This window comes from Muscardinus avellanarius, assembly GCF_963383645.1.
Source record: "Muscardinus avellanarius genome assembly, chromosome: 16".
In the NCBI taxonomy this organism is placed as follows: domain Eukaryota; kingdom Metazoa; phylum Chordata; class Mammalia; order Rodentia; family Gliridae; genus Muscardinus; species Muscardinus avellanarius.
In genome coordinates this window covers 57,939,741-57,960,897 of record NC_137802.1, presented here as the reverse complement: position 1 = coordinate 57,960,897, position 21,157 = coordinate 57,939,741, and the positions used below count along the sequence as shown (strand labels likewise).

Below are 21,157 nucleotides of genomic sequence, written 5' to 3'. Positions count from 1 at the left end.
CACAGTGTACAATGATTAAAATATTTCTAGTATAAACACAAGGTGGTATAACCATGGGTGTTTACCTGAACTTATGAAATAATAAAAATATTATATATAGACTAAAGAGTTTCTGACCATAGAAACTCTACTATTCTGAACTGGAGTTCAACTTCTACTAACTTATTTTACCTTTACAGAAAGGACCGGAAGCTCTACTATCTTTAGTATAAGAAGAATGAATTAAACTTGGAAGCAAAATTAAGTCTTTTTAGTTAAATAGTTCTTACAGAAATTTGTTTGCTTCCAAGCAAAATCTTTTCTCTATCAACTGTATCCTGCAGGATATGGGCATCACCTATAAAACATCTGGTTTTGACAATGTGATAAAAGTAGTCCTTTCTGTGGCAGGACCCAGGTGACCTGGTGTTCTTTTCATCTCGTTGGGCCTCATCTGCACCTCTTTGGTTTTGTTTCTGTGGCACTGGGGATTGAATCTGCAGTTTACACATTCTGTGTAAGTGCTCTCCACTGAGCGACATCCCTAGCCTTTGTGTACCTTTGTGGAGATTCTCTAGAGGCTCCAGGACTCCCCTCCGGAAGGAGGCCATGGGATCTTGGACACAGGACCGAAGGCTGAGCATGCTCTGCAGGTGAGGCTCCCGAAGAAGCTGTTCCCGATAAGCTGTCAGCTGAGGCGAGCGGCAGAGCAAGGCAGCAACGTTGTGGACAAATTCAGGTACCAGGCAAGTGTAAGCATTATCTGCTTGGCAATAGTGATAGGCAACCACCTACGAAAGTAAGATGAGAATGCAAATACTTTTGTCAGTAGCCAAAATGGTAGCTATGGTTACTATATGATCATTTTCTAAACACTATTTTTTGTCTCTCAGTTTTCTTAACCTTCTAAAGTAAAAATGAAAGCAGCTAACTCAAGTGGCTGGTATGTAAGATCAGAAATTTAATACAGTATTTCTACTGTATATCATAACCCAAAATTAAAATTTATAAATAAAAATTAAATTTCCATTCTGGATTAAAAGATAAAGGAAAATAGGAAGCAAGACTGGGACTCAAATTGTACATTAATACTGCTAATACTTACTCAGCACAGAGCAGTATAGGAAAGAATAATCTTGAAACAAAGCATTAGAACAAAATAGGGAAAAGTCATGCTAGTCTCAGTAAGTGCATATGTTTATATCACTTTCTGATACAGCTGTGTTACAAAGTAAGCCTGACAAAATAATTCTATTTTAAAATCATCACTAAATATTTCCTGAGAACTCAAACATGTAGAAAGAGAGTATCAGAATTAGATAAAAGAGAGAAAGAAAAGGGTAAATTTTTTTTTCTAGATGCATGTTTTACATTCAAAGAACTTAGGAAATGCATGAGCCTTAATGATATCCAGGGGCTGGGCTATTTGGCTAGAACTTGGAGCTTTAGGGTGTGGGGTTTTGTTGGTTCTAAATTTGTAAAAAGTTCACTTCATATCTCCTTGTTATTTTCCTTTGCTCTTGAGGCAAGGAAATAACCAGCAGAGAGTTAACCTGTAGAGGTTATTTTACTCTAGACCGCTCCTCTGGCTCATTATTACTCAGTAGAGTGATGGGACTATATGGCAAATGTACGCTGGCAGGGGAGATACAGACTCATGGACAGAAAGATTCTGGCATGGTGCTCAGCATATAATAAATGATCAGTTTAGTCAGCTGCTGCCAGCAGCAGCATCCTCTTCCTCCTCCTCTTCCCACTCATCATCCCCATCATCAAAGCTCTGTATACCTTATTATTTTTATTCTAAAACATTTTCTGTACAACTTTTTAAACTACTAGCTTAGCCAGGTGTGGTGGCACATGCCAATAATCCCAGTACCTGGGAGGCTGACATAGAAAAATTGCAGTTCAAAGCCAGCATCGGCAACATAGTGAAACTGTTTCCAAATTAAAACAAAATGGCAGCTGGGCATGGTTGTGCATGTTTGTAATTCCAGTACTTGGGAGGTTGAGACAGGAGGATGGCAGGCTTGCAGCCAGCCTCAGCAATTTAGTGAAGCTGTCAGCAATTTAGCAAGACCCTATTCTCAAATAAAAAATAAAATAGGAGCTGGGAATGGTAGCACATGCTTGTAATCCTAGTACTTGGGAGGCTGAGACAGGAGGATCAGAGTTCACAGTCAGCCCCAGCTACTTACTTACTTACTTACTTATTTATTATTTATTTGTCTTGTGTTACTAGGGATGGAACCTAGGGGCCTTCTACCTCCAGAATATACCCTCAACCCTATTTTATTTATTTATTTTTCTTCTGTTTATTGGTAAACAAAAGAAAATACCCAGGGACATTCTATCTCGGAACTATACCCCCAGCCTTATTATATATATATTTTTTGAAACAGGATCTCACTAGGTTGATGAGAGTCTCACTACTTGCTGAGACTGTCCTTAAACCTACAATCCTTCTGTCTCAGCATCCCAAGTACTAGGATTACAGGCATGCGCCACCATGCTCTGCTTGCCTCTCTTTTAAGTATTTCTCAGGAATTCCAAATATAAAATCTCAATTCCTTTGCAGAATTCAGGCAGAAAAATCATTCAACATCTTCCTGAGATTTGCAATGTGGATCAAAAAAAGTTATTTACTAAACACTTCAAAGTACCTATGTAGTATGCATATGTATATAAATCTGTCAAAACATTTTATACTTCTCTAAAATCGTCTACTGATAATGTCCAAAAGTTTTTCTATGTACAAAAACAAGCTTGAGCCAGGTGTGATGGCTCATGCTTATAATCCTAGTGCCTGGGAGGCTGAGACAGGTTTGCAACCAGCCTCAGCAATTTGTGAGGCCCTCTGCAACTTAGTGAGGGTCCTGTTTCAAAAGAATAAAATAGGTCTAGGGGTGTAGCTAGAAGGAAGAATACCCCTGGGTTCAATTCCCAGTACCCCCCCCCAAAAAAAAAAAAAAGCTTGGCAGGGCATATCCCATGTCATTCCAGCTGTTGAGGGGGCTGAGGAAGGAGGATCTCATGTTAGAGGCCAGCCTGAGCAAATTAGTGAGACACTGTCCCAGAATAAAAGTTCAAAGGGCTGGGATGTAGCTGGGCATAGTGGCACATGCCTGTACTCAGTACCTGGGAGGCTGAGATAGGAGGATCGTAGGTTTGAGGCCAGCCTCAGCAACTTAATGAGACCCTATTTCCAAGTAAAAGATAAAATAGAGCTGGAGGTTTAGCTTGGAGGTAGAATGCCCCCGGGTTCAATCCCCAGCACCAATAAATAAATAAATAAATAAATAAATAAATAAATAAATAAGAAAGAAAGATAAAGAAAAAAAAAAGAACTGGGTTGTAACTCAGTGATATAGTGTTTGCCTAGCATGTTCGACGCTCTGGTTTCAATCTCCAGCACCACAAAAACCAAATACACACACACACACACACACACACACACACACACGCGCGCGCGACAAACACTTAACCCCCCCCTTTTTTTTTGGTGGTACTGGGGTTCCTGGAAGCCCTTCTACCTCTGGGCTACACTCCCAGACCTATTTTTACATTTTTATTTGGAAACAGGGTCTCCTAAACCAGCGCGCACGGCTGGCCCGGCTAAACGCTTTTGTTTTGAAACAGGGTCTTGCTAAGTTGCCCAGGCTGGCCTTGAACTTGTGATTCTCTTGCGCCACACCATGCCTAGCTCACTCAGTGACAGATGTGTCAAGTATTCTCTACAGCTGAGGACGTTATCTTCTTCACCATATATAGTAACCATTATTACAACATCTAGGAAGTGGCTTAGAATTAGTCTACTCCAAAGAATCAGCAGGTAAACTTTTCTCCTTGGTGAATTATTTGTCAAAATGACTTGTCTTTAGCTACTGTCTTTCTTACATTATTATTTTTTCGATTTCAGGTTTCATGTTAAATCTCTAAGATTTTTATTAAAACAACAGTACAGAAGAGCGCTGCATTAATAGCGTATATACTAGAGCTGCAGGAATTCTTTGGAAGAAGGCAGTAAGTTAGTTTTATGTTATTCCTGTGAAGGAGGAAAGAAAAGGGGAGGCCTGCAGGCTGTATAGACAGAAGAGCAGAAGTCAGCATAGCCTTGCCTTGTGTATATCTTTTGCTTTAAGGCCCTATCCAAGAAATGATAAAATTTACCATACATAAAGTAGAATGCCCTGGGTGCAATCCCCAACACCATAAAACACACACACACACACACACACACACACACACACACACACACACAATCAATGCCAAAGAGTAGCTTTGAATATCTGGAATTCATATTTAGATAGAAAATATAGATTGCATAATGAGTGGCATTTGCATAATTTGTTTGTTTGTTTGTTTATTTATTTATTTATTTATTGATACTGGGGGTGGAACCCAGAGGCTTTCTACCTCCGGGCTATACTCCCAGCCCTATTTGCGCAGGGATTATAAACTGAGCCACCATGCCCCGGCCATTTGCATCGTTTAAATACTTGGGCTACAACTGCTGTTCCCCCAGGGCTTAGAAGTCTCATACTCTTATGTTAGGCCTCTTCCTTTTTATCACGTCATGAGTTTCCTCTCCCTTCCCACCAACTGACGATTTCCTAACCAGCACAACCTTCAACTCTTAATGCTTGGTTTTTAATATTTCTAGCCCTGGAGGCTCACTGTAAATAACTACTTTCTCTTGTCCCTCAATTCTGATTCTAATCTCCACTCTGTGATGGGAAGCTAAGAATAGCTCCCAGGCTTAGGTTTTGCCTCAGTAATTTTCCAGTTTGAAGTTCTACCTTTTTTATTTTTTGGCAGTAGGATTATTTATTTTTTTAACTTTGTACTTAGGTAATTTTAGATTTATAAAAATAATGCAAAAGTAGTACACGGAGTTTCCATTTATCTCTCATCCAGCTTTCCTTATTATTAACATCTTATATAACCTTAGCATAATGATCAAAACCAGTAAATTCACATGGCATCGTGATATTACCTAAAGATATTATTCAAATGCTACAGTCTGTCCATTGTGACCTTTCCTGTTCAGTATTCTACCAAGGCCCCTTATGGCATTTAGTTGCTTCTCCTCAGACTCCTCATCTGTAAGAGAGCCTCAGATGTCATCTTCTACAAACCTGACATTTTCAAAGGGTATTGATTAGTTATTTTGTTGAATGTCTCTTAATTTGAGTTTGATGTTATCTGATGATCTGAGACTTTTTTTGGGCAAAAAACCCACAGAAACATTGTTGTGTCCTTGATGGACCATTATCGTGGGGTTCTTAATATTCTCATGTCTTACTGGTAAGGCTGTTCACTTGGCTGAGGGTAAGGTTTGCCAGGTTTCTTCACTGTAAAGCTCCTATCATTCCTTTTGTTGTTAAGAAATATCTTGGGGAATATATTTTTGAATCTATGCAAATACTTTTTCTCCTCAAAGTTGATTTTTTGTTGTTTGTTTTTTGGTGGTGGTACTGAGGACTGAACCCAGGTCATTCTATTGCTAAGCTACATCCCCAGCTTTTAAAAATACTTATGTAATTTATTTATTTATTATGGCACTAGCGATTGAGCCCAGGGAAATTCTACCTCTGAGCTACACCTCCAGCCCTATTTTATTTTTTATTTTGAAAGAGGGTCTCGCCTGCTAAGTTGCTAAGGCTGGTATTGAACCTGTGATCCTCCTTTCTCAGCCTCCCCAGTACTGGGAATACAGGTGTGTACCACCGTGCCCGGCTTATTTTTTATTTTTGAAATGAAATCTTGCTATGCTACTGCTCACTGACTTTAAACTTGAGATCCACCTGTCCTTTAGCCTCCCAAGAACTGGGATTAGAGATGAAAGCTTTGCTCCTTGATTTCAGTAACCATCAGTGGATCTTACCTGTAATAATAATAATGATAATAATAATGATAATAATAATGATAATAATAATAATAATAATAATAATAATAATAGTAGTAGTAGTAGTAGTACTAGTAGTAAGTAGTAGTAGTAGCCGGGCGTGGTGGCGCACGCTTGTAATCCCCGCGCTTGGGAGGCAGAGACAGGAGGATCACGCAGGTTCAAAGCCAGCCGCGCGCGCTGGCTTAGGAGACCCTGTTTCCAAATAAAAATGTAAAAATAGGTCTGGGAGTGTAGCCCGGAGGTAGAAGGGCTTCCAGGAACCCCAGTACCACCAAATAATAATAATAATAATAGTAATAATAATAATATAATAATAATTATAATTTTTTATTTTTTAGCGGTACTGGGGATGGAACCCAGGGGTATTCTACCTCTGAGCTATCCCCTGAGCCTGATTTTTTATTCTTTATTTTGAAACAGGGTGTCACGGAGTTGCAAAAGGCCTCACAAAGTAGCTGAGGCTGTCTGTGAACCATGATCCTCCTGTCTCAGCCTCCCTAATGCTTACTGTGATGTTTGCTTAATGATTTTCTATTTCCTTCTTTTGACATTTGTTAATTAAGGATCCTACTAAGCCGGGCATGGTGGCACATGCTTGTTATCCCTTCGCTTGGGAGGCTGAGACAGGAGAATCGCACAGGTTTGAAGCCAGCCTCAGCTACTTAGTGAGGATCTCAGCAACTTTGTGAGACCCTGTTTCCAAATAAAGTATAAAATAGGTCTGGGAGTATAGCCCAGAGGTAGAAAAGGCCCTGGGTTCCACCCCCAGTACCACACACACAAAAAAAGAATCCTACTAGAAGAAATAACTTGATTTAATTATTTAGTAAGGATGGGCTTATTTTACTCTACTGGTTTTAATACAGTCTTCTATTTTGTTGCTCCATCTGTCCTAGTTTGAGTCACTAGGCTCTCCCTCAGGCTGGCGCCTGAGTTCTTTCAAGAAGTCTCTTTGAAGGGTGATGTGTTGGGAGGAAGGGGTCCTCTAAATATAAAGGGCTGTGGTGTTTGCTATGAATAGTTTTTCTTAAATGTTTATTGATTTGCTTAAAATAACAATAAACATACTCATACTGACATCTCATAACATATTTTTATGAACACAGTTTCTTTTCTTTTTTTTTTTCTTGGTACTGAGGATAGAACCCAGGAGCATTCTACCTCCAGGCTACAACCCCAGCCCTATTTGTTATGCATTTTGAAACAGGATTTTACTAAGTTGCAAAGGGTCTCACAAAGTAGCTGAGGTTGGGCTCGAACCCGAGATTTTCCTGTCTTAGCCTCCCTAATACTGGGATTACTAGTATGCACTACCATGCTGGCCTCATAATTTATTTTTCAAAACAAAAATTTCAGAAAATATCTACCTCTGCATATTTAATATGTAGGAAAAATAGTAGTTTGAATGATATGAGGAAAGTTTATATATATTCAAGACATATATTGTCAAGATATGTATATATTATATATACTTTATATATTGTTATATAAAATCCAGTCTCTTACACACACATGTATTTATTTATTTATTTATTTATTTATTTATTTATTTATTTGGTGGTACTGGGGTTCCTGGAAGCCCTTCTACCTCCGGGCTACACTCCCAGACCTATTTTATATTTTTTATTTGGAAACAGGGTCTCTTAACCCAGTGAGGCTGGCTCCGAACCAGCGCGATCCTCCTGTCACTGCCTCCCAAGCGCAGGGATTACAAGCGTGTGCCACCACGCCCGGCTCACACACATGTGTTTAAATAACCTTTTTAGGTAATTCTTCTTTGGTACTATGGACCTTCTTCTTTGATACTATGCTAAAACTTAACAAGTGACAGATTTTTAAAGTTATTACTATTATTTTTCATTGACAAATCATAATTATATACATTGATGGGATGCAGTGTAATAATATATATACACAATATGGAATGATTAAGTAAAGCAAATTAACATACACATTATTCTCTTAGCTATTTTGTAGCCATCCTGCTGTGCAATAGATCCTGAAATGTATTTCTTGGATCTTAAACTTTGTACTCTTTGATTACCAATTCCCTGTTTCCTTCCTTCTCCACCTCCACCTGCACCCTCTGGTAATGATCATTCTACTTTTACCTCTATGAGTTCATCCTTTTCAGATTCCACTTATCTCACTGTGCTTGCCTTATTTTACTTATAATACCATGCTTCAGATTTATTTATGTTGTTGCAAAGGCAGGATTTTCTTTTTTTAAAGGCTGAATGCTATTCCACTGTATAAAAACTACACAGCCTTCCATTCATTGCTGACAGATACTTAGGTTGGTCCCATATTTTTTGGCTGTTGTGAACAGTGTTGCAATGAACATGGAAGTGTAGATACTCCTTCAACATAACTGATTTTAGTTCTTTTAGATATATCCAGAATAGCAATTACTAGATCATATGGTAGTTCTATTTTTATTTTTTATTTTTGTGAAGCTAGAAATTCAATGTAGGGCCTTACACAGTCTGGGCAAACATTCTACTGCTCAGCTACACCCCCAGTCCTGTTTTTAGTTTTTTGCAGGACTACCATATTGTTTTCCATAATGGCCGTACTAATTTACATTCACATCAACAATGTACAACCACCCTTCAACACTACATCTTTCAACATTTGTTATCTTTCATGTTTTTGATAAAAGATACTCTAATAGGTATAAAATATTATCATGGATTTAATTTGCATTTCCCTAATGATTTTGGACATTTGTATGTCTTCTTTTGAGAAATGCTTATTCAAGTGTTTGTTAGCTTTCTGCTACTGTAACAAACACCTAAAATAATCAACTTATAAAATGAAAAGGTTTATTCTGGCTCAGTTTTAGAGGTTTCTGCCCATTGCTGATTGGTCTCATTGCTGTGGGCCTATGACAAGGCAGTACGTCACAGCAAAAGCACAAGGTGCCACAAAGCTGCTGACCTCATGGCTGTCAAGCAAAAGAGAGAAAGCAGAAAGGGCTGGGGTCCTACTATCCCTTTTAAGGGCACACCTCCAGGGACCAGACAAAGACCTCCTGCCAGTCCCCACCACTTAAAAGGTTTCATCTTTCAGTTGGGCATGGTGAAATAGTGAAATAGGCTTGTAAGTCTAATACTTGGGAGGCTGAGATAGAAGAATCACAGGTTTGAGGAAGCCTCAGCAAGTAGTTAGAAGCAAGACCCTGTTTCAAAACCAAAAAAGGGCTGGGAGTGTAGCTCAGAGTTAGAATGCCACTGGTTTAATTCCTAGTATCCCGACACACACACACACACATGAACGGGGGAAAAAAAGAGAAAAGAAATAAAAATGTTTCTGTCTTGCAATAGTTTCCAATAGCACCAAGCTGAGGATTAGGCCTTTAACACACGAGCCTTTTGAGGATATTCCAGGTCCCAATATAGCAAGGTTCTCTGTCCCCGTGTGTGTGTGTGTGTGTGTGTGTGTGTGTGTGTGTGTGTGTTACTAGGGGACTGAACCCATTGGTGTTCTACCTCTGAGCTATACCCTAGCCCTATTTATTTTTATTTTGAAACAGAGTCTTGCTAGGTTGATGAGTCTCACTACTTGCTGAGGCTTTCCTTGAATCTGTGATCCTCTTGTCTCAGTCTCCCAAATACTGTAATCACAGGCATGTGCCATTACCCCCAGTTTTTGCTCATTTTCAATTGGGATATTTCCTTGCTACAGACCTGAGTTCCTTATAATTTGGATATTAATGCTTTAAGTATGTGTGGCTTACAAATATTTTTTCCCATTTTGTGGGTTCCAGTTTTTTTTTTTTTTTTTTTTTTTTTTTTGGTGGTACTGGGGTTCCTGGAAGCCCTTCTACCTCCGGATACACTCCCACGGGCTACACTCCCAGACCTATTTTTTAACCCTTTTCATTTGGAAACAGGGTCTCCTAAGCCAGCGCGCACAGCTGGCTTCGAACCTGCGCGATCCTCCTGTCTCCGCCTCCCAAGCGCGGGGATTACAAGCGTGCGCCACCACGCCCGGCTTCCAGTTTTTATATTTAGATTCCTAATCCATTTGGAGTTTATTCTTGTGCATGGTATAAGCTATGGATTACTATAGTGCTCATATTTAGTGTGTATATATATATATATATATATATATATATGTGTGTGTGTGTGTGTGTGTGTGTGTGTGTGTGTGTGTGTGTATTTGTCCTTGCATAATTTAATTAAAAAGCCTACCTTCACTTCAGGCACTTGAGATCCTGCCTTTGCCATGTACTAAATACCCACGCATAGTTAGGTCTAAGTGTGAATTTTTTCTTACTATTCCTTTAATCTATTCTCTTCATGCACCAGTATCACCCTGTTCCGTATATAGAGGCTTTATAGTATGCTTCAACACTGGGTAGTTAGAGCACTGCTGTTTAATTAGCTGCAACAGAACTCAAGCTAATGATTAGCTTTGTTGTAATTCTAGACCTAAATGCTGTGCCCCATAGATTATTACTATTCAATTATAGATTACTGACTATTTGAGCCAAAGGAACTTAGGACCAATATCAAGTACAAATCTTAAAAGCAAGGACTAATTTACTTAGTTAACATGGATTCCTACAGAGTAGGACTGGCACAATGAATAGCCTTAAGTGTACTTAATCTAGAGTTTATAAAATTCTGTCTCAGAGGACTCGTGAAATTCCAGACTCTACCAAGATTCATTCCTGGGGCAGATGAATCTGATTTAGATTTGATATAATAAATTGGTTAGAATTTATTATTATGAATAGGCACCTAACAGAATGCCCTAAAATTCATAGTGGAAAATATTGATATTTTACTCATTCACAAATATCAAACTGAACCTCCACTGTGTGCCAGGCATTGTGCTAGGTTCTGGAATATGATCAGCCTGCCCTTCACAGCTCAGCAGGAAAGAGAGGCAATTAAGCATGTTACAGTGTAAGTGAGATGAGTATTAAAGAGGAAAGAGAGTGTGTTGTGGCAACCCAGAGCAAGGACACCTGCAGGTGACAGGAGTGGCCAGGGAAGGCTTCTCAGAAGCAATACCTCAGCTGAGATGGGAGGATGTGAGGAGTGCCTCTGGGCGTGCCAGGGCTGGGCAGAGGAAACACTATGTGAAAAGGCCCTAGAAGACACAGATTTACACTTTCCAGGGACTGAAATCAATTTTAGCATGGCAACAGTGTGAGTGGAGAGTGGAGGGTTTCCAAATGGGGGTGGTTTTGCTGCCAGGGAACACTGGGCAATGTCTGGTGACATTGGTTTTCATAGTGGGGGGCTGAGAGATTACGAGGAGTAATAGATGGAGGCCAAAGACACTTCTAACCATCCTTCAGTAACAGGAAAACACCAGCACCCCACAAGCCCACATGCAAAGAATTATCTGGCCCCAAATATTTAGCCAGGGATAGGAATACAAAAGCAAAGGCACTTTCACTACATTTCATGTGGTATTTTAAGAAAGGAGCTTGGATTTCACTCTAGTAATAAGGAACCATTTGCCCACTTTATAGCAAAATACAAAATAGCAAAAACAAATAGAGACTATTCAGGTTTCAGTAGAGACTAACTATAGTTCATTTAGTTTTTTTTTTAATAAATATTTATGTGTAAAGCATTATGCTAGAAGGTGCAGATACAGTGGTGACCATTTAAACACTGGCCCAATCTAGGGGAACACTGAAATTGACATTTACATATGGTTGTTTTCGCATAATCATTGCTCTGAATGTAGATGAAACCTGGACCTATTAAACTACGGTGTTAATTTTCAAAGAAGAAAAGTCCAAGACAAATTATAACAAACATCATTTATAGGATATATGTTGTTTAGTATGGGTCTAATTGTAAATATTTTCAAAAACAGCCAGAGCAATGAAAATGAAATTTTATGTTGTTTTATGTTTTCTATTTCCCTTTCTCCTCTCGTGTATGTGTGTTTGTGTGTGTGTGTGTGTGTGTGTGTGTGTGTGTGTGTCTGTCTGTCTCACATTTTCTGATTTTGTTCAACATGCTTAATATTACAGGATTGATGAAATGATTACCTCTTTGGCTGATAGTTTTGACAATAGAAGTGACAATCTGAAGAAGCATGATTCTTGGATGTCTCCCCAATACAGTACAATACTAGTTTCTTGGCAAAAATGACATTTTGACTTTTTTCTTAAACAGAGTTTTTTGGAAAAAAACTTTATTTTTTGTATCTCTGTTATACTTCTTAAAATTATCTGGTTACTCAAATTAGCTCATGCCATATGTATCAGTATCTTCATCCAAGGATTAAGTCAGTGACAATTTGCCTAAGGCAAGTTGTGACAGGAACTTGAAGTTGCATAGAAACCTTTTTTTTTTGAAGAATTTTAGGTCAACAAAATGAGTGAAAGGTGTACCTTCATCCAATTTTCTTGTTTTGAAGCCAAATTCAACGACTGAAGGATGTTCTACAAGCACACTAAACAAAAGTCCTTTCTGTAGCACTAGCAGGGCAGCAGCAGTTAAAATCCTCAAATTTCAAGCCTGCCAGCCTCAGGCTTAGGCCCTGACTCAGTCCTCTGTCAGGTACTAGTTTGTTTTCTCAAGAACATTATTTATTTTTGGTGCCTGCTTCCTCATTTATAGGATGAGTATTTTAATCTTTCCAAGGTCAGACTGTTAATAAATATCAGAGGTAGGATTCAAAGCTGGTATTCACCTCATAGAGGTGGCATTTTTAAAAAGTATGACCTTGGAAAAATTTAAGTCACTGGAGCCACAGTTTCCTCACCTGTAAACTAAGGATGATAATGACTAACTCTTAGGGTGAAGGTGAGAATGGAGAAGCAAGGTAACAAGAATAATGTAAGTAATATGAAGTCCCAGCACATATGAAGTCCTCAGTAAATAGAAGCCAATGTCTCTAGTCCTGTGAATTCTTCATGCCTGACATAAGACCAGCCCCAGAGCCAAACCTTAAACACTACTGCCATTCTAGTTAAATTCCCCTCTTGAACAAGGCCCTGAGTGACGCTCCGTATCTCTCTATTCTGATGAATCCTCAGAAGAAACACGCAGTGTTAAGTGGAGATATACTTGAGAGATGCTGAATAGAAAACCTGTTGTACTTCAAGTGTAAGTTTCATTTTTTGATAAATAAAACTATTCTAAAATTCAAAAGCTCCTCAGTGTTCACAATTATTTAGCAGCATAGGAAGAAGCAAGACCATCATGAAATACAAACAGACACAAATAACTCTGAGAGATCAAAAGATTTTAAGACAGTTTTGTATATTAGTCTAACTCATCAAAATACTAATTTATTGAAAATTTCACTTAAAAGTTAATGTCTAGCTAGGCATGGGGTACATGCTTGGAATCCCAGTACTTGGGAGGCTAAGACAGGAAAACTGCAAATTCAAGGACAGCCTCAGAACGTAGTGAGACTCCTGTTTCAAAATAAAAATAAAATAGACATAACAAACGAAAACCAACTACTGAGAGAAGGCAGCTCCTTGATAAGAAAAACAAAGCAGTGAAGATACATACGAACAAAAACACAAAAAAGGGAACCACGCAGAATATAATCCAGTAGTCAGAACATGAGACAGCAGAGGGGCCAAGTGTGCAAAATAAAAATAAAATAGGGCTGGGGGTGTAGCTCAGAGGTAGAATGCCCCTGGGTTCAATTTCTAGTACTACCACCACCAGAAAAATAAAAAAGTATACTTTTCAAATAAGTGTAAATAGTCACCAATTATTTTTTCATTTTTTGTGGTGCTGGAGATTGAAACCAAGGACATTCTACCTCTGAGATACACCCCAAGTACTATTTCAATTTTTACTTTGAAACAGGATCTCACTAAGTTGCAGAGGGACTTCCTAAATTGCTGAGCTGGTTGTGAGCCTGAGATCCTCCTGTCTCAGCCTCCCAAGTACTGGGATTACAGGTATGCACCACCATGCCCAGCTAAAAGCTTCAATTTTAATATGAGACCACTTCTTGTACATTGTTTAATATAAATTTAAAAATATCCCATCTCCAGGTACAAAAAATTTATATTTTGCTTTAAGACACAATCACGAAATTTAAAATGTGCTCTTTTAAGTATAAATAGCCCCTAGCTTCGCCTCTTATAAGACTTAATATTTTTCAAATAACGAACGTAGATATCACTGACTTCTCATGGAAGAGGGACTAAGACATAGCAAGTAGAGCGACTTAATTCTCTGTGATTTTTATCTGCAGTTGCCATCTGACACACTGCATCTGTTTGTTTTCTGCCCTCCCACCGTGAGAATGTGGGCTATGGAATGCACAGACTGTGTTTGCTTTGTTCACTTAGTTATCTTTTGTTCTGTATTACTACTGCTCTTTTTTTTCCTTTCTTTCTTTTTTTTTTTTTGGTGGTACTGGGGTTCCTGGAAGCCCTTCTACCTCCGGGCTACACTCCCAGACCTATTTTTACATTTTTATTTGGAAACAGGGTCTCCTAAGCCAGCACGCGCGGCTGGCTTCGAACCTGCGCGATCCTCCTGTCTCTGCCTCCCAAGCGCGGGAATTACAAGCGTGCGCCACCACGCCTGGCATTACTACTGCTCTTTAAACTTGTATTCTAAGTGAGTAATGGAATGACTGATGCTGGAAACTCTTCAACATTCATGTATTTTTATGACATGTATTCTGTTTATTCTAAAAAGGAAGATGCTAGAAACAATTTACACAGGGCTATTCAGAAAATAACATTTTTAAAGTTACAGTAAGTTATCAATGAACATGAGAGAAATTTCTGGCTATTTACAGAAGTCCACTTAAAGATCAGTGTGTATGATTAATCATGTAGTTTGGAGAAACAGCTGCTTCTGACTCTCAGACTGTATTTCCATGAAAAAATTAGAACTTTATAATATTAAAGATGATTTGTAAAACTTCAGAAAAGCATAGTGAGTTAGAAGCACCAGGGACTGTGGAAGGTCAGGGTGGGAAAGGAGCTGAGAAGAGTTTCTGTAAAATTTAGATTCCCAAATCTCCACCTCACAGCCTGGTGACGACCTTAGCAACACCCACAGGAAAGAGAATGATACTTGCTAGAGAGACTAAACAAGATGCAATCTAGACTTAGGTCAGCAAACACAGAGCAAGGTAGGAACCAGGTGCAAGGCTGAAAACAAAGGGCTTCAATCTGCAGAATGGTGAAACCTCAGGCCTCTCTCCTCAGCCCAAGAATGCTGGCACCATGATGTATATTCTCAGACAAGAGACTGATAGATTTGTTGCTAGATTACATGAATAGTATAAGAAATAAAACTTTTGGTTACTGACTTTTGGGTATTTCTAATGATTAGATTCTTTTCTTTTTGTGGTACTGGGGACTGAACCCAGGGCATTCAACCTATGAGTTATACCCCCAGCTTTATTGTGTTTTTATCTTGAAACAGGGTCTCATTATGTTGATGAGTCTCACTACTTGCTGAGATTGTCCTTTAGCCAGTGATACTTCTGTTTTAGTCTTCCAAGTACTAGGATTACAGATATGTACCATGATGCCTGGACTAATGATTGACTTTTCAATGAATAACCATTGTGGAAAAGAGAATACATTGCAGGCAAAAAATAAGAACACAGTGCTAAAAAGAAGGGGATGACTGCAGACAAAGAAGTCTACTGGAAATTAAGACAATAATAACCAAAATAAAATTTTTTTTTGTAAAAGGGTTGGAAGATAGTGTTGAAAAAAATCTATAAAGGTGTACTAAACAAAACAAAACAAAAAAGATACCGAAAACCCTAAATAACTCAAAACTAAAAACCAGAATATGAAAAATAGAAAAGTTAAGAAAAAACTAGATTATCTGAATAGGAAATCTAATTTTTGATTAAAAGGAGTAATAGAAGAGAACACATGAAATTATCAACAAATAATATAAAAACATTTCCCCAAATTAAAGGTAGAGCTTGCTGTGTACCACATAACAAATGAGAGAGATAAAAAAGGACTCAAGAACAGTGGTGATAAAAAGATCCTAAAAGCTTCTGGAGAGATAAAGGTATACAGAAAGGATTTCAAAAAGAATAGTACCAGATTATTTAATAGCAATTTTGGAAGCTCAAGATAATGGAGTGATACCTTCAAAGTTTTGAGCGAAAACATTTTTTTTTTAAACTTAGAATGAGATACTATGTCAAACAAAAAGTAAAATATAAGTATAGAATAAAAATGATTTTAGGAATGTTAAATCTCAAAGAAAATTATGTTCTATGCGTTTTTTTCTAAAAAGCTACTGGAGGATGTACTCTACCAAAAGAGGAATCATGTCAAGAAAGAAGACATGAGATCAATTACCAACTGTAAGGAATAGGAATTTTGGGGATAAAAAGGGTGTAGTAAGCCTCAGGAGTATACTGAGTCCAGACTGAGCTCTAGGATAGATATGTCTAAGGAAAAAATATGTGGCTGATAATTGTGAAGAGTGGCACTGAGAGGCATCTTATAAAGTTATATAGTAAGGTTTATAGAATGAACCAGCCAAATATTTGAAGAAACGTAAACAAATTTTAAGCTGAGGCATTTCATAAACCCCAGGAAAAACAAAATCATGTTTGCACAGTACTAGTACTAAACTATTGTAATAGGGATTCAACCCCAAATCTTGATTAACTGTATTGGGAGCATGACTGGAGGTTGGTGAAGAGCTATGCTCCTCACCATTCCTAAGAAGAAGCAAGAGATGATGTGTCAAGTTATAACAGTAGATGAATATTATTTAGAAATACTTAGATAAGAGCTGGGCATGGTGGTACATACTTATAATCCTAGTACTTGGGAGGCTGAGACAGGAGGATCACAGGTTCACAGCCAGCCTTAGATATTTAGGTCCTCAGAAACTTAGTGAGACCCTGTTTCAAAATAAAGACTAAAAACTAGGACTCTCTGAGGGTATAGCTCAGAGGTAGAATGCCCCTGAATTCCATCTCCAGTACTATAGGGCATGGAGGGAAGAAAAAACAAACACTTAGGTAAAAATCAGAGAAACTGCTCTAAGAATTTAAAGTGGCTGCTTTGGGGAGAGGACGGGTTGGGTAGAGGAAGTGATTTGCTTGCTTTGAGCATAACTTAACTTTCTGGGCACATATGTTACTTTGAGAAAAATAGAAATTTCTACACCAAACATAACAAATATTATGAGCAGTATAGTGTAACAGTAAGAGTTTTGTGCTAAGAATAAAAGTAAAAAGCTATTGATTACTTTTAGCATGATATTTGGCAAACTATATAACTCCTGTTTCTGATTCCTTATATGTTCCTAGAGGACTTTATTTCTAAGTCTTTCTAATTCTAAGGTTCTAATCCCATTATAAGAGGGTGTTTTTTCTTCTTTTTTTGTGGTACTGGGGGGATGGAATCCAGGGGCTTTCTACCTCTGGGCTATGCCCCCAGCCCTATTTTATAATTTATTTGGAAACAGGGTCTCACTAGGTTTCTGAGACCCTCACTGAGTAGCTGAGGCTGGCTTCAAACCTGTGCGATCCTCCTGTCTCAGCCTCCCAAGCACTGGGATTACAAGTATGCGCCCCCACTCCTGGCTCAAGAGAGTGTATTTTTCTAAGCATAGTAACCAATCAACCAACCAACATAAAAATCTCAGAAATTCTTCTCCATGTTCTCATGGTACACCTCCCTTCCATATATTTGTTCGCTTGTCTCCCCACCTCTGCCTCGAAGTTAAATGGAACAGCACGTCCCCATTCTGGGAATCCTACTGTACCTGTGAAGCTAGTCTTCGCATAGCCTCCTCCTGCCGCCTGCGCATTTCTGGAGTTCCTGGGCAGCTTCCACTGGTGATAGATGAGTGGGCTGAAGGTGGCTGTGTGAGTGGCAACTCTCTGTTGGCATCCACATCTGGATTAAAAAAATGATATGTTTATGAGACTGACGCGCTGCCTACTGTGCTAAGGAGGCACCTCTCCCATCTTGGACCCCATTAAAATATATGACAATGCACCGATCAAATTTTTAAAAAAAGAAAAAAAAGATATGTTTGCATCAAATAATCATAAAACTGTAAACTACAGGAGACTTAATTAAGTTCCATTTGTTCTGCAATCCAGCAGTTCTACTCCTACCTATATACACAAGAGAATTATAAACATATGTTCACACAAAATCTTGTACACAAATGTTCAGAGAAAAATGATTCATAATTGCCCCAAAGTGAAAATAATCCAAATGTCTGTAAACTGGCAAATGAATAAAATGTGATATAGTCATACAATGGACTGCTACTCGACAAATAAAACACATGCTACAACATAGATGACCCTTGAAAGTATGCTAAATCAAGGGAGTCAGTCAAAAGATGACATCGTGAATAATTCTATTTATATGAAATGTCCAGAATAGGAAACTTCAGAGACAGAATGTAATTTAGGGGTTTCTTGGGGCTAGAAGTAAGGGCTTAGAGGTTGAAAGACAATTTATGCTTAAAAGTCAGGAACTTCTTTTAGTGGGATGAAATGTTATAACATTAGATTATGGTGATTGCTATATTACCTTGTGAATGTATTAAAATTGCTAAATTGAGCATTTTTTTGGGTTGTACTGGGGTTCCTGGAAGCCCTTCTACCTCCAGGCTACACTCCCAGACCTATTTTATATTTTTATTTAGAAACAGGGTCTTCTAAGCCAGCGCACGTGGCTGGCTTCGAACCTGCGCGATCCTCCTGTCTCCGCCTCCCAAGCACGGGGATTCTAAGCGTGTGCCACCACGCCCGGCTAAATTGAGCACTTGAAATGGGTGACTATATGGGTTGTAAATTATAACACTAAAAGATTAAATTTTTTAACTTCCACTTGTTCTTGTTATTTAGAATATATAGTCTTACATACTACTAGAAATTAGACTATATTCATAAATAAAATAATATTTTATTTTATTTTTTTAATTTTTTATTTTTTGGTGGTACTGGGGTTCCTGGAAGCCCTTCTACCTCCGGGCTACACTCCCAGACCTATTTTTACATTTTTATTTGGAAACAGGGTCTCCTAAGCCAGCGCGCAGGGCTGGCTTCGAACCTGCGCGATCCTCCTGTCTCTGCCTCCCAAGCGCGGGGATTACAAGCGTGCGCCACCACGCCCGGCTAAAATAATATTTTAAAAGCAGGTATTTCAATAAATATTTGAAGTTGTTATTTGATGGCCAGAGGTTATGAAAAAGAAGAAATAAGGGAAGGCACTCCTCATTTAACTGCCTTTCACTGAGAATGAGGCTTCTTCTACTCCACTGGTGGAGAAAACTCCTTAGTTATGGGTAAAAGTTCTGAGTAATTATAGGGGGGTGGGTAAGTGAAATAAAAAAGTAGAAATGTATGACATTTCGAGTAAAGTTCAGCGATTATGTGTCACTGTATTACTCCTGCTATTCATTTTCTCCCCCACTCTGTTATCCTTTATCTGGAATTTGATTTGGGGGTAATTACTATCCAAATACTTGGTCTTTTAGCTATTTGATTTTGGATATGCTCTCTTTTTTGTCTGAGTGTTTTACTTTCTATTTGCTATTCATAGAACATAGAAATGAAAGTTAATAGGTAGGTCACAGTAAGAAAGCACAGAAAACTGGTAAAACAGACTCTTGAAGTGCAGAGCAGGGTTATTTATTTAGCAGCTATTTGGGGGTCCGTTGACAAATGCCAAATCCAAGTAACTATGTTGGGACTTTTTAGTGATAAGAAAATAGTCTTGCATTAGCAGAACTTTCCTAACTACTACACTGAGAATACCTGTAGCAAAGGTAACAATGACTGAATTATACAACAGATTTTCACAAAATACTTTGTGTATGTGCATGCGTGAGTGTGTGCATGTGTGTGCGTGCATAGATGCTGAGAAGGTTAAGTGACAGTAGCAGAGAATGATGGGGGAAGTCAGATTTGGGAGTAGGTGGACAGCAGGACAACAGGCTAGTGCCTTCCTTGACAGAGTTTCTGCACTTTCCCAGGGAGATGACAGAGAAGGGACAGGCTGGGGGATTCTCTGGAGGAATGGAAGCCAGGCAGTGAAGTGGTGCAGGTTAAACTGCTCACATCTTCTGCAGCAGCACTGTTTAGCGTCGAGGAGGAAAAAGAACAATACATGATGGGGGGGGGAAGGAGGAGAAAGAGAGAGAGGGAGGGAGGGGGGGAGGGAGGGAGGGAGAGAGAGAGAGAGAGAGAGAGAGAGAGAGAGAGAGAGAGAGAGAGAGAGAGAGAGAGAGGAGAGAGAGAGAGAAAGAGAGAGAGAAGTAAGAGAGAGAAAACGTCAAAAGCTCCATAACTTACCACTTATTTTCACTATTACTACAATTACCTCATTGGTATCAATGACCAAGGATTAGGAAAGCCAGTGGGATTCCAAATAAACTTATTTGAGTTTAATGTAAATTAAACTCTCTAAAAATTAAGCCAACCCTCTGACATCATTATCATCATTCTTTTTTTTTATTTTAAATTTTGGGTACTGGGGGTTGAACCTACTGGTGTTCTACCTCTGAGCTATACCCCCAGCCCTATTTTATTTTCTATTTTGAAACAGGGTCTCACTAGGTTACTGAGACTGGTCTCAAATCTGTTTTTCTCCTGTCTCTTCAGGACTGGAATCACAGGAGTATGCTACCATGGCTGGTGATGTCATTTTTATTAGATGAAAAAGTTCTTCTGCTGCAAGCAACATTTTCTGTACCAGCTCACATAATAAGGTTTATACGGATAAATGGCTTCTATCAGTTACTTATTCTTGATTCTTCTTAAAGAACTGTTTAACAATTAGCAATTGTTTTTGTTAAGGTGGTAGTGGTAGAACATCAACATATTACAACAAAAATAAGGAAATGCCAGCTGTATGTAATTCTGATAGATACATCATTACATATCCTATCTCCTATGATTCCTTGTTTTAGTCCATGTTTCTATCCCTGTGACCAAAATACCTGAAACAAATAAGAGAAGGAAAAGTTTGTTTGGGATCATGGTTTCAAAGGTTCAGTCCATGGTTGGCTAGCTCCAAGATAGAAACATCATTGTGACGGGGGATGGTGGAGGAAACCTACCTAGCTCACAGTAAACAGGAAGCAGACACACACACACACACACACACACACACACACACACACACACGAAGAGACCAGAGGAATACATAGTTTCTAAGGCCACGCCCTATCTGCTTGTGTCACCACCCAGTAAGTCTATTAAAATTAATTCATCAACCAATGATTCCACTGATGAGATTAGAACCCTAATTCAATTATTTCACCTCTGAACATTTTTGCATTGTCAAGACAT

General features: G+C 38.6%; 1 protein-coding gene across 3 annotated transcripts in view; it reads right to left on the bottom strand.

Annotated features, from left to right (window-relative positions):
• Window positions 1-21,157, bottom strand: part of TANC2 (tetratricopeptide repeat, ankyrin repeat and coiled-coil containing 2) — a gene marked incomplete at both ends in the record, with an annotated part of 361,064 nt that overhangs the window by 93,721 nt on the left and 246,186 nt on the right. For all 3 annotated transcript variants that reach the window (XM_080712438.1, XM_080712439.1, XM_080712440.1), the window contains 2 exons: window positions 539-770; window positions 17,608-17,741. In XM_080712438.1, the coding sequence (XP_080568564.1) occupies window positions 539-770; window positions 17,608-17,741 (366 nt within the window). The remainder of the gene's footprint in view (window positions 1-538; window positions 771-17,607; window positions 17,742-21,157) is intronic.